The 10,485-nt window shown below is 37.6% G+C and overlaps 1 protein-coding gene across 2 annotated transcripts; it reads right to left on the reverse strand.

Annotated features, from left to right (window-relative positions):
• Positions 1 to 2,517: 2,517 nt before the first annotated feature.
• Positions 2,518 to 9,888, reverse strand: LOC137711010 (zinc finger protein BRUTUS-like). 2 transcript variants are annotated; one of them, XM_068450201.1, is made up of 14 exons: positions 9,447 to 9,888; positions 8,688 to 8,897; positions 7,531 to 7,725; positions 7,079 to 7,443; positions 6,503 to 6,728; positions 6,115 to 6,283; positions 4,832 to 6,016; positions 4,379 to 4,550; positions 4,018 to 4,239; positions 3,775 to 3,912; positions 3,433 to 3,667; positions 3,270 to 3,329; positions 3,062 to 3,133; positions 2,518 to 2,763 (listed from the first exon to the last, which is right to left on the reverse strand). In XM_068450201.1, the coding sequence occupies exons 1-14, from the start codon at positions 9,735 to 9,737 to the stop codon at positions 2,623 to 2,625; spliced, it is 3,681 nt and encodes a 1,226-aa protein (XP_068306302.1). In that variant the 5' UTR covers positions 9,738 to 9,888; the 3' UTR covers positions 2,518 to 2,622. The 2 variants fall into 2 exon arrangements, with proteins under 2 accessions (XP_068306302.1, XP_068306303.1); XM_068450202.1 differs by lacking the exons at positions 8,688 to 8,897; positions 9,447 to 9,888 and adding an exon at positions 7,869 to 8,042.
• Between the last annotated feature and the right edge of the window lie 597 nt (positions 9,889 to 10,485).

Consider the following 10,485-nt stretch of genomic DNA (forward strand, 5'->3'; position numbering starts at 1 on the left):
CTTATGTTCGACTACAAGCGATATTACCATTCTAGACTTTTGTTCACTTGCTTCCTTGTCAAATGTTTCAGTTTACTTGGAAAGAAGGAAGCATTGTTTAGCTTATAGAAATTCACTTGCAATACCGATACGGTTGGTAGTCAAATTTAGTATACGTGATTAGATTAAGATATCGAGTTAATAATATTATTGAGTTAAAAGAGTGGATGAATAGAGGGGCTTCGAAGGGTTTAACGTGTTAAAATGTCATTAGTTAGGAGACACGACATGTATCCCTATTATTAAGGATTTGTCTTCATTGTGGTGGGATAATTGCTGTTGTCTATATTCTAGGGGTGCTTTTGGTCCATGTCCATAATGCTAATCAACATACACCCTTTTTGAAATTGGTAGTTCATTGTTGTATCTTTGTGAGTGATTTTGTTTGCTATTTATTTTATTTTATTTTATTTTTTTAAAGGGGGATCAGGTAGTAGCAAAAGCTATGGCAGCCCATCTTTTCAGGGATCGAAAAGAATCATATAAGCATTTTAGTCTTTCTGGTGTGATTCACGAGTCAGGAATCGAACCCATAATCAGCTGTATGAATAAGAGCCTAGAATTAGCCCCAACTACTGGGGTACCCCTAGCCCCTTGGTTGTTTGAATGATTCTTTCTCAGCTAACCTTTTTTCTTTTTTCTTTTTGTAGCTCAGTGTGAAATGAATCAAAAAAATTTATTGGGTAGTAATCACGGCACTCCAAATTGAATATTTTTCTAAACTCAAAAGGATATAAAACTAAGAAGAATGGGCAACCTAACTACATGATTGATCATGTTACTCTTACAAAGAAACATGCTCTTTTGTATTAGAGTACCATCCGGTCTCGTCACGTAGGTACAACCTTCACAATTTTACTTAGAGTGAGAGTGTCCGATCACTTATTATTTATTAACCGCATAGTTAAGCTGCTTTATTGAAAATTTCTCTATCAAATGTGAAGTGAGGATTGGAAAATCACTAGAATTTCTCTCTCATCTGTTCAGATTTGTGATTGAAGAGACAAGGGAAGCTGGTTTCATGCGTGGAGTGGGTCGGAAAAACACCAAATCCTTGTTTGAAATGTCATAAACTTTATAGATTTCTTGTCAGCATTAAACCTTTAGCTGTTGAACTAATTTAATCACGGACCATGTCTTCTGGTCGTCACCAAAACTTTTATACATATTGGCAATTGGGGTCCCAAGCAAGCAATTGCTAGATGCCTTTTCCCTGTAGCAAAAGACTTGGCTGTCCAGATCTGTGCCAAAGCTTGGAGATTACTCTTTGGTTGACGTTGGATTGACACAACTATGATGGACATGTCATTCGTGATGGATGGAAATCACACCCTTGTGCAATAGAGTTTTCCGAAATTTTACTATGCTTATCTTGTTACAACTTAATCATTAAATTCTTAACCAAAAATTTAAGAATTAAGTACTTAAAACCGCTCAACCTTTTAGTATCATTCCATTTGGTCTTAACGTTGTTAAGCATTCCAAACAAGTACCCAACCATTGAAATGTTACATCCATTAAATCTCAATTAATTTTTCCCTTAAATGTACAAGTGAAAAAATGAGTCCCACTTTTTAGCTTGCTTAGACACTAAAATAATAATAAAAATAACTTTAAAAAAGACAGGAAGATGAAAAAATAAAAAATAAATAAACAAAATCTCAAATAAAATTTAAAAAATGAAGATCGGGAAATATCAAGCTCAACCTACGACCATGGAAACCCCGTCCCAACCTTTATATACAAAACCCACCAACTAGTTTAGCTTCCAGTTTTTCTTTGTGACTAGTAAAGATGGTAGTGGCCGCAAATGACAATCCATACCATTTCAGCAACCTCCATGGCCTTTTTCTCAATCTTGGTGGCTTGAGTTGTAGGGTGGAGTAGGTGGTTAAGCTTTAAGTTTGGAGGTGATAGCCTGATGGAGATGATGGTGACTGTTAGTGAAGATCCATGACCTTCTATTGGTCTTGGAGATAAAATAAGCCTAACACATTTAATAGGTTGAATACTTGTTTGAAATGTTTAAAAAAGTTAAGATCAATTTAAAATGCAAGATTAAATGAACAACACCGTAGTGTATAAGATGCTCGGAACATCTTTCTCAATCAATATGATTTTCATTCAAGTTTCGTCCAAAGTTGCATCTGAGGCTTACAATTAATGGAAGTAAAAATGCCCTTGCGTATGAGTCTCAGGTGCAACTTTTGGACAGAGAGTGAACGAAGCGTGGTGAAAAAAATTACAGTTCGAGTAAATAGGACCGAAAACGTTAACGTAAGAAAGGAGGGAAAAATCCAACGAGATCATGGATCGAAAAATTTACATCACCAAAGAAAAAGCGACACTAGCAAATTTATATACAGATGGCTTTCAATGCGCTCTGTTTACTTCCTCCGTCTATATGTTCGAAAAACGAATATCTCGAAACCAAGGCAGGATGATGTTTGCCAGGCTTCTACAAAATTGCTGTGTCGCATGTCAAATAACCACTTTTATGGTCACGGGAAAATTGAATTGCCTGTACAAATATCTACAAACCAACATGTATACATCTCTTTGTCAAAAAAATAAAACCTGTCTTTAGTTCGATGTTGAGCAGTCGGTATTTGATGTCTCCCCCTTGATCACCCTGGTGTTGTAAGATCCGCAGTTCCCGCACTTGTGATAGAGCCAGTGAAACCGTGAGGTACCCTTTCGATCACAGTCGTTACATAGAATGTCCTGGTTGGAAAATTAATTTGTCAGATGGTTCCTTTACTATTATGCCTCTAAATTTCGGCAAAGTATTGCATCTATCGCGAGTGAAGACATGCCCCATCTTTAAGGAAATGAAAAGTAACAGAACAAATAATATCGTCAAATTAAACATATGAAGACCAAGTCGCAAGTTTGAAGGAGACGGAAGTAACATAACGTAGAACCTGTAATCTTCTTTGAGATAGGAGACTTACTAATTCAGCATGTCAAGACGACTAACTTTGAGAACATGAATATAGTAAAATGAGTAGAAGCAATGTACCTGACAACGGTTCCTGTATTCCTCTGGAAGCTGCTCGGCAGCCAATAATGCATCAAGCATGCCAAAGTAAACCTGAGTAGGTATAGAGATTAAGAAAGATCTCACAGTTCGGTTTCATAAAGGATCTCAAGAGATAATGACAAAGCTTCTCCAGTAACGATAAAAGAAGAAGAAAAAAGTTAAAAAACAAAACGAGAAATCCTCTTACCGCCATATCTCCCAAAGATTTGCTGCAAATTGGACAAGTATAGTGACTGGAAGTGTATGCCTAATAGAAAACAACACAGTAGTTTAGTTTTACTTTCTTTTAAAAGGAAAGGAGAAAAGCACATGGCAAATGGATTAAAAAGAAGCTTTATAAAAACAGAGACCTGAAAGCAAGCAGAATGCATGTAGTGGCCACAAGGCAGAGCTCGAACCGTTGCACTTGATGTGAATAAGAAATCACAGCAGATGGGGCAATTTGTTTCTAAACTCTTCTCCAGGCACTTGTGGTTCACTAACTTTATCCCCAGGCAACAATTGCATGTCATGCAATGAAAGAAGTCAATGCCAAGACCCTTTCCGAGTCGGCATAAATTGCAAAATGGGCAATGATACACAGTCCTGAAATTGTAAAAGGAAGATGTAATTTACACATAAGAATTCACTAATTATCAGAATTAATGATTAAATATGTACAAATTTGAAATTTCAATTAAGAACTCATATACCTTTCATCGTCAAAAAATTTACATATATTGCAATAGTACTTTGCCATGGAGAGTCCATTGCATGAAGGTGTAGTGCATATTGGCCCAACGGGCTGAACGGTCAGGCAGCGCATGCACATCATTTCAGATGTTGCTTTCCTGCAATGGTTAAGAGAAAGTCAGAGGTATTACCCCAAAAAGAAGAAGAAGAATAAAGTTAATGTGATGTAACTTGAAATATAAGTGTTGATAATTGAGAAGTACCTATCCATTGAATGATCGCTCACATTGTCATGGCAAAATCTACATGTAAATAACTTGCCACAGCAAGCAGCTCGGAGTTTACAGTTTCTTTTATAGTGTTCACACCCAAACTCTTTTTTCTCAGCATCTCGATACACTGGTGAGTGTCCAACCATGTCTTCACCATTATACGATTCTCCTGCTATTTCTTGAGGTAATTTCTGCTGAGTAGCTATCCAGCGGCTGAAATAAAAGAGTCGATCATTATTTAGGAATTTTGGCCAATAGGGTAATGTTTTTTAGACGTCATGATCTAGTTTTTGTGTCAGAATAAGATAGTGTAGTAATCTGAGAAATTCTAGAAGGTTAGTATAGCACTAACCTAGTCATAAGATTCTGCACAAGATATGCCTTTCTCCTTGGATCAAGAGTCGCATCACGATAAACCTTTCTGATCTCTGACTCAAGTTCATTTTGATTCATACGGAAAATATCCTTCCAACCAGGTTTGAACATCTGATCAGTCTGATCCAAGCTTTCTTGAAATTCAATCCCTAAAACAAAATAAAAGTTGAGATAAGCTAAATTAATCCAGTTAAGAGGCAGCTTTTTAGACATTAAATTCACTGAAGCTCAGAAGTATAATTGGGGTCCAGCTGGTACTTGTGTTCCCAAAATCAAGTTGGGCATTCAAAAATTAACTTGACGGTACTAAAAAGTCTAATATCTCCTATTAGGAGTCAGGACAAAGGCATAGCCCTCATTCGACATGGTGGATTGAATGCCTTAACTGTGTGTTTATCTTCGACAAAAACACCTGGATCATGATACAAACCTTTTTGAGGAGTGCTACTTTCCGATGTTTCAGTCTGTGAAGTTAATTCTGAAATTCCTTTCCAGCATTCATTAAGCCACTCATTGAACATTGTATTTTTAGTTGCTTGCTTCCACGTGTCCATCATTTTGTTCTGTTCATCCTGAGTAAGTGCGGAAGTCACCCATGGTAACATTGATTGGAGCACCTCAGCACCCGTGGTCCCAATAATGCGGCCAACTATTTTGTCTTGCTCCTCCACAGTGAAGTGTCTGCCGAATAATGGCCACAGCTCCAGTTCTTCCCTGAAAATATGCTGATCAAGTGTAACTTTGATAGATTTGCACATTCCTTGAAGCTTCGTAGCTAGCTCGTCATACTTTTTAGAGTAGTTACCATTAGCAGCAGAAAAGCTAATGCTACTTCCAGCTGAATCCTCGTCCATGTGATCCTTTTGCAAGCTTTCATGAAGTTGAGAAAGCTCTGACAGAACACATGAGATATCTTCAAATAATTTCTCCTCCTGTTTATGGTCTAGTGTGTATGAGTGACTCACATTATGAAGCGCCTCTTTGGATTCCAGCGCAGGAAACACTATATCATCCTCCGCATTACTATGCGCTCTGTATAATCCCCACAGTAAACGAAACCTTCCTATGAACTGCCGGAGAGTGGTTTCATCACAATAACTAAGCTTTCCAGATTCACTATCTAAATACTCCAAATCTTTGCGTATGGCTTTATGAAATTTAAAAATAGTATCAATAGGGCGTTCCCCACAGCCAATATCAGAAGAAGAATGATCCGTTTCCCAGACAAAAAGACTGGAATTCAGTGATGGGGCACCAGAGCTGAAAGATAAGGATCGCAAAGACTTGGCCCCAAAAAGAGAACTCGGCCCAAGATTATTTCTGTTCACTCCTAAACCTGGGACACAGCAGGACTGGTCACTACCATTGCATGACATAGAAACATTTCGTTTGGCTGGCCTCTTCACATTATTTGCTTGAGCTGGTGTCAGGCTGTCTCTAGCAGACGATGCGGAAGAACACGCACATGCTGAACGAACAAAACCTTCTTCAATATCAGTGAAGCTTTTAACAGGACAGCAACCAATTGCACTTGACGACAAGCATGAACCCTGACTACGAGCCTTGCATGCCCATCCCGAAAAGAGTGTTACTAAAGCAGAATCAGGCACTGGAGCTGAATCATAAACAAGATGTCAGAATAGAAAGTGACTAGTAAACTTTTTTATTAATATTTTTCAATTAAAAGGTGAACATAAACAATAAATACAGAACCTGCTAACTGCATGTTTTTGAGAAAATTCTTTGTTTCATCTTCAGTCAACGTTCCAACCAGCCAAGGCAAAACACGCTCAATCAGTCTTAAGGGCATCATACACAAAGATTGATACAAAAGTTCACGCTGCCTTTTGAAGCTGAAGTGCTCTCGAGCAAGTGGAAGAACCTAGATATGCAGGGAATGGAACAATTACCGTTAGGAATTAGATGGGATATTAATTCTATAGTTTCTAGTATCTATTATCTAATAATTATCAAACATGCTGTGTTACCAATTCATTATCATTTAAATATAATTTCTATGAGGTAACGCATCAACTTTCCACAACTTATAAAAGCACCCAAAAAATCCAGAAGAATTATTGTAACAATAAAGAAACTTTACCTGAACTTCTTCATTGCTGAAGTGCCTCTGGATAGTTTCCATTATTTGATCAGCATGAGAACATAACTTTGCATAAAAATCAGCGGAAGTAGAGATGGCTCCTGCACTTTGAATATTTTCAATCAAACACCTGAATTCATTGAATTGACTTTCTTCTTCTGCATGCTCTTGGAAAAAGGAAATTTTTCCATCAACCGCTGGAAATATGACCTTGTCCTCAGCAATACTGAAATCAGCAAATAAGTGATGTTAAAATAAAAAGGAGAGAAATTAAGATATAGTCACAAGTGCAGGCTAGGAATTCATTAGGAGCAGACTCTAAATGATACATCAAGTGACATAAACAATTCAAAGAGTAGAGAACAGGGAAAAACTGGAATTATTAAAAATTTAATACCAAAACTGAATCATACCCTATGACATATTAGCTTTAACATGTTGCAGTACCAATTCATGCAAGCATAGTAGAAACTTTTTACTAACCACACGTTATTCAAAATGGAAGAAAAACTAAAATCCAGCAGAAGTTAAATGAGTTGACTTTCCATCAGATACATGATAGATATGTAGACATACCTGTGAAAGATGCAAACTTCAGCAATAAATTGCAACCTCTCATTGAAAGCCGATATATTAGTAAAATCTCCATAACGTTGTATCTTCCTAGCCTCCTCAGCTATCTCATTTAACTCCCCTTTAATGGCATTATGCCAAAGAAGTATTTCATTTATTGGGTGCCCTGCAATGTTATCAGAAACATCAGTACTTGACTCTAAGTACTTCCTTTTCCCAGTCCTGCACTCGCATGCAGAATTTTTCTTCTCCATATGTTGACTTGATGTGCTAGCACCAGAATCCACACAACATTGGAACTGAGGGGCATCTAGACAGCTTTCGAACATGTCAACACTGTTTCTACCTCCCATCCAGGTGAAAATGACCTTCAAGTAACAAAGAGCTGTCAGTTATGTGCATTTGGAGAGCAATACTAAAAAAAACTGAATTCTTTGACCAACTCTAAACATTACTTGTTGAAGAAGCTTTTCCTCTGGAACAATCTTGCTTAAGCATTTTCGCAAATCCTGATGTTCATCAGGTGAAACAGATGATGAAAGCCATGGAAGGAACTCGGCCATCATATTCACAGGAATGCTGCATAGAAACTGCCAGACCAGAGCTGCCTGCTCTTCAACTGAAAATTTCTCAATGAGCAAGGGAAGGACCTGCCAAAAATAAAACTGAAAATAAGTTCCGATCTCACTGTCTAAGTTCAGCATAAAAGAACATTTCTGAAATATGAATAAAGACCTCCAAGGAGGTCCCTTGGTTGACAAACGGAAGTTTTCCAAGAAGCATAAGTCTTCACCTCTTCCAGTTCGTAAGGACAGCTATTATGGTGCTCATACTATATGAAGAAAGATCTCCCAGGGGGTCCTTTAGTTTACCGTAGTTCCTCCATTCCCCTCCTACTGCAGATGTGTGGGGTTTCCTTGTCGTTGATGTGTGTGTGTGTGTTTGTATGTGTGTGTGTGTGTGTGTGTGTGTGTGTGTGTGTGTGTGTGTGTGTGTGTGTGTGAGAGAGAGAGAGAGAGAGAGTACACGCTAACAGAGACAACTTGATGCACATAGAGAGGGGATTTTGTGTGGAATACATGTGCTTGCTACCAAAAGTGATGTTGATCAGACAGTTTTGTAGCTCCTAATAGAAAACATTCCAAGGCAGAAACTCAACTGACAGTATATTAGTGGTTGAACTTTGTCGGGAAACTTTGTGTTCAGTACCTATGGTGATCATCAGATTTTCGAACTTGTCATAGCCCCTAATGGACCAAAATTGCAAAGTTGGATTTGCTTGGCCAGTACATTTAGTTATGGAATTTCATGTGGAAAAATAAGTAAACTACCAAAAGTGATGATCATTAATGGTTATTATACTTCCCATAGAACGCCACCAGGAGCTTATCACAAACTGACATAGTATAACCACATATGCAGCCACATCATAGTATTACCACTAGAAAATATTATACGAATACCAACTATTTTAAAAACTCTCTTTCCATTTTTTTCATCTATAAAAAGCAATTACAAATAACATGTAAGTGATTAGGAATAACACGTTGGCCCAACTGGTGGTATATTAAAAAAAGAGTCAAGATTCAAACTTCAAAAAATGAATCAGCACCTGTTGCTCCTCCTTTGCCAGGTGTTGGCTAACTGATGTTTGTAGGGCTCCTGTACAAGACGCTAGCTCTCTTGGGAAATTTTCATCATCTTTCGCATTCGAACTTAGCAGCTCAAATAGATGATCAAAAAGATTTGTTTCGCCCTTATGCTCAAGGGAGTACGTTTGTGCTACATTCTTCACGCGTATATCAAGAGCTGGAAAGATTACCTGAATTTCCAAAAACAATCACTTGATCTGGAAAGATAGAAAGAAGCTTGGGCCTTTTTATTAATTCTTTGTTCTGATGGGACTACAAGTGTTAGAAACCATAAATAGAAGAGAAGATGCAGCGGAAAACAAAATGTTCGCGTGACGTTGCATGGCCAAGCTGATAGAAAACTTAAACAAGAAAGAAAATTTTGAAAAACAGAATACAGTTCAAGTGCAGCCATTGAATATTAACTCTACTTTGATGATATAAAACGAAACACTATCTCGGTTCGGAAATTGAACAAAGCCATATCAACACATGATCATGATATCTTAAAATGCTAGAAATAAAATTGCAATCTTTACCAACACACATGCAATTGCAGCAAAACCTTCACTAATATTAAAGATTATACACAAGAAACCAAGACATACAGCTATAATTCAGAAATCAACAATTATCAAAATTCAGAATAAACTAATTTCTTCGAACAAATTGAAATTCCTGAATGCGATTTCAAAACTCAACGAAAACGAATCCAATAAATAGAGAGAAAAATCAATGACCTCGTCTTCGGCATTGGAGTGGTGCTTGTAAATCGATCTCAAAAAATGGTAGCGCTCGAGCAGTGGCCGAATATCAGTTCTTTTTCCGGTGGCGAAGGCCATGGCCAATCGGTGGAGCGCATCGAGCTCCTTCCGAATTGCCTTGTGAAAGAACAGGAAAATCAGAATCGGCCTCCTTGTCGGCTCCTCCGTGCTCGCCAAGCAGCCATTGACCGACGAAGATTCCACCTTGTTGACGGAATTCGACAGAACCACCAGTCCTCCGCCTCCGTCCGTTAACGGCGCCGCCATCCTCGTCTTCCAGGAAATCGGAGAATTCTCTCTCTCTCTCTCTCTCTCTCTCTCTCTCTCTCTCTCTCTCGCTTTATCTTTCTCTTTCTCTCTCTAAAATATTTTTATCCGAATTTAATTTTTGTCTGTTATTTTTGTTTGACGGAGAAGAAGGGGGCTTGGAGTAGGTCGATAAGGAGAGACTGGTGAAGGAGGACGATGAGTTTTTATAGTCCGCACGGCGCCACTGTGGACGGTGATGTCATTAACGGCTAGTCACGTGAGGCACTTGTTCATGTATGGTAAGGAAATTACTAAAGAATTTTTTTCATAAAGAAAATATTTGTTTCTTTTCTCTCAATTAATCCAATTTTTGAAAATAATTTGTTCCTAAATTTATATGTAATGGTGATTTTTTCCTTATTTTCTTATTTAGAAACATTTATAATTAAATAAAAACGAAAAATTATCTAATGCAAGCTTCTATTAAGTTTTTCAAAAAAGAATTCGATCACAACTGACAATCTTTCTATTTCAACTAAAGAAGAATGGAAGCGTGATCACAAAGGAAAACCACGGAAAAGAGCCAAAGTAGTTCAAATTCAATTAGCTTGACGTACGAGTGCTTAAAATTCTATAGAGATACGTATGTGATCAGATAACTATGTAGATTTGGGATAGAGACATTCAATCTTAACTTTGTCGATTAGAGTTAAAACTTAGTTCGTTTTGGCTCATACCTAAAAGAGCGCTTAATAGTATTCGGTGA

The sequence above is a fragment of the Pyrus communis genome, chromosome 12, assembly GCF_963583255.1.
Source record: "Pyrus communis chromosome 12, drPyrComm1.1, whole genome shotgun sequence".
NCBI lineage: Eukaryota > Viridiplantae > Streptophyta > Magnoliopsida > Rosales > Rosaceae > Pyrus > Pyrus communis.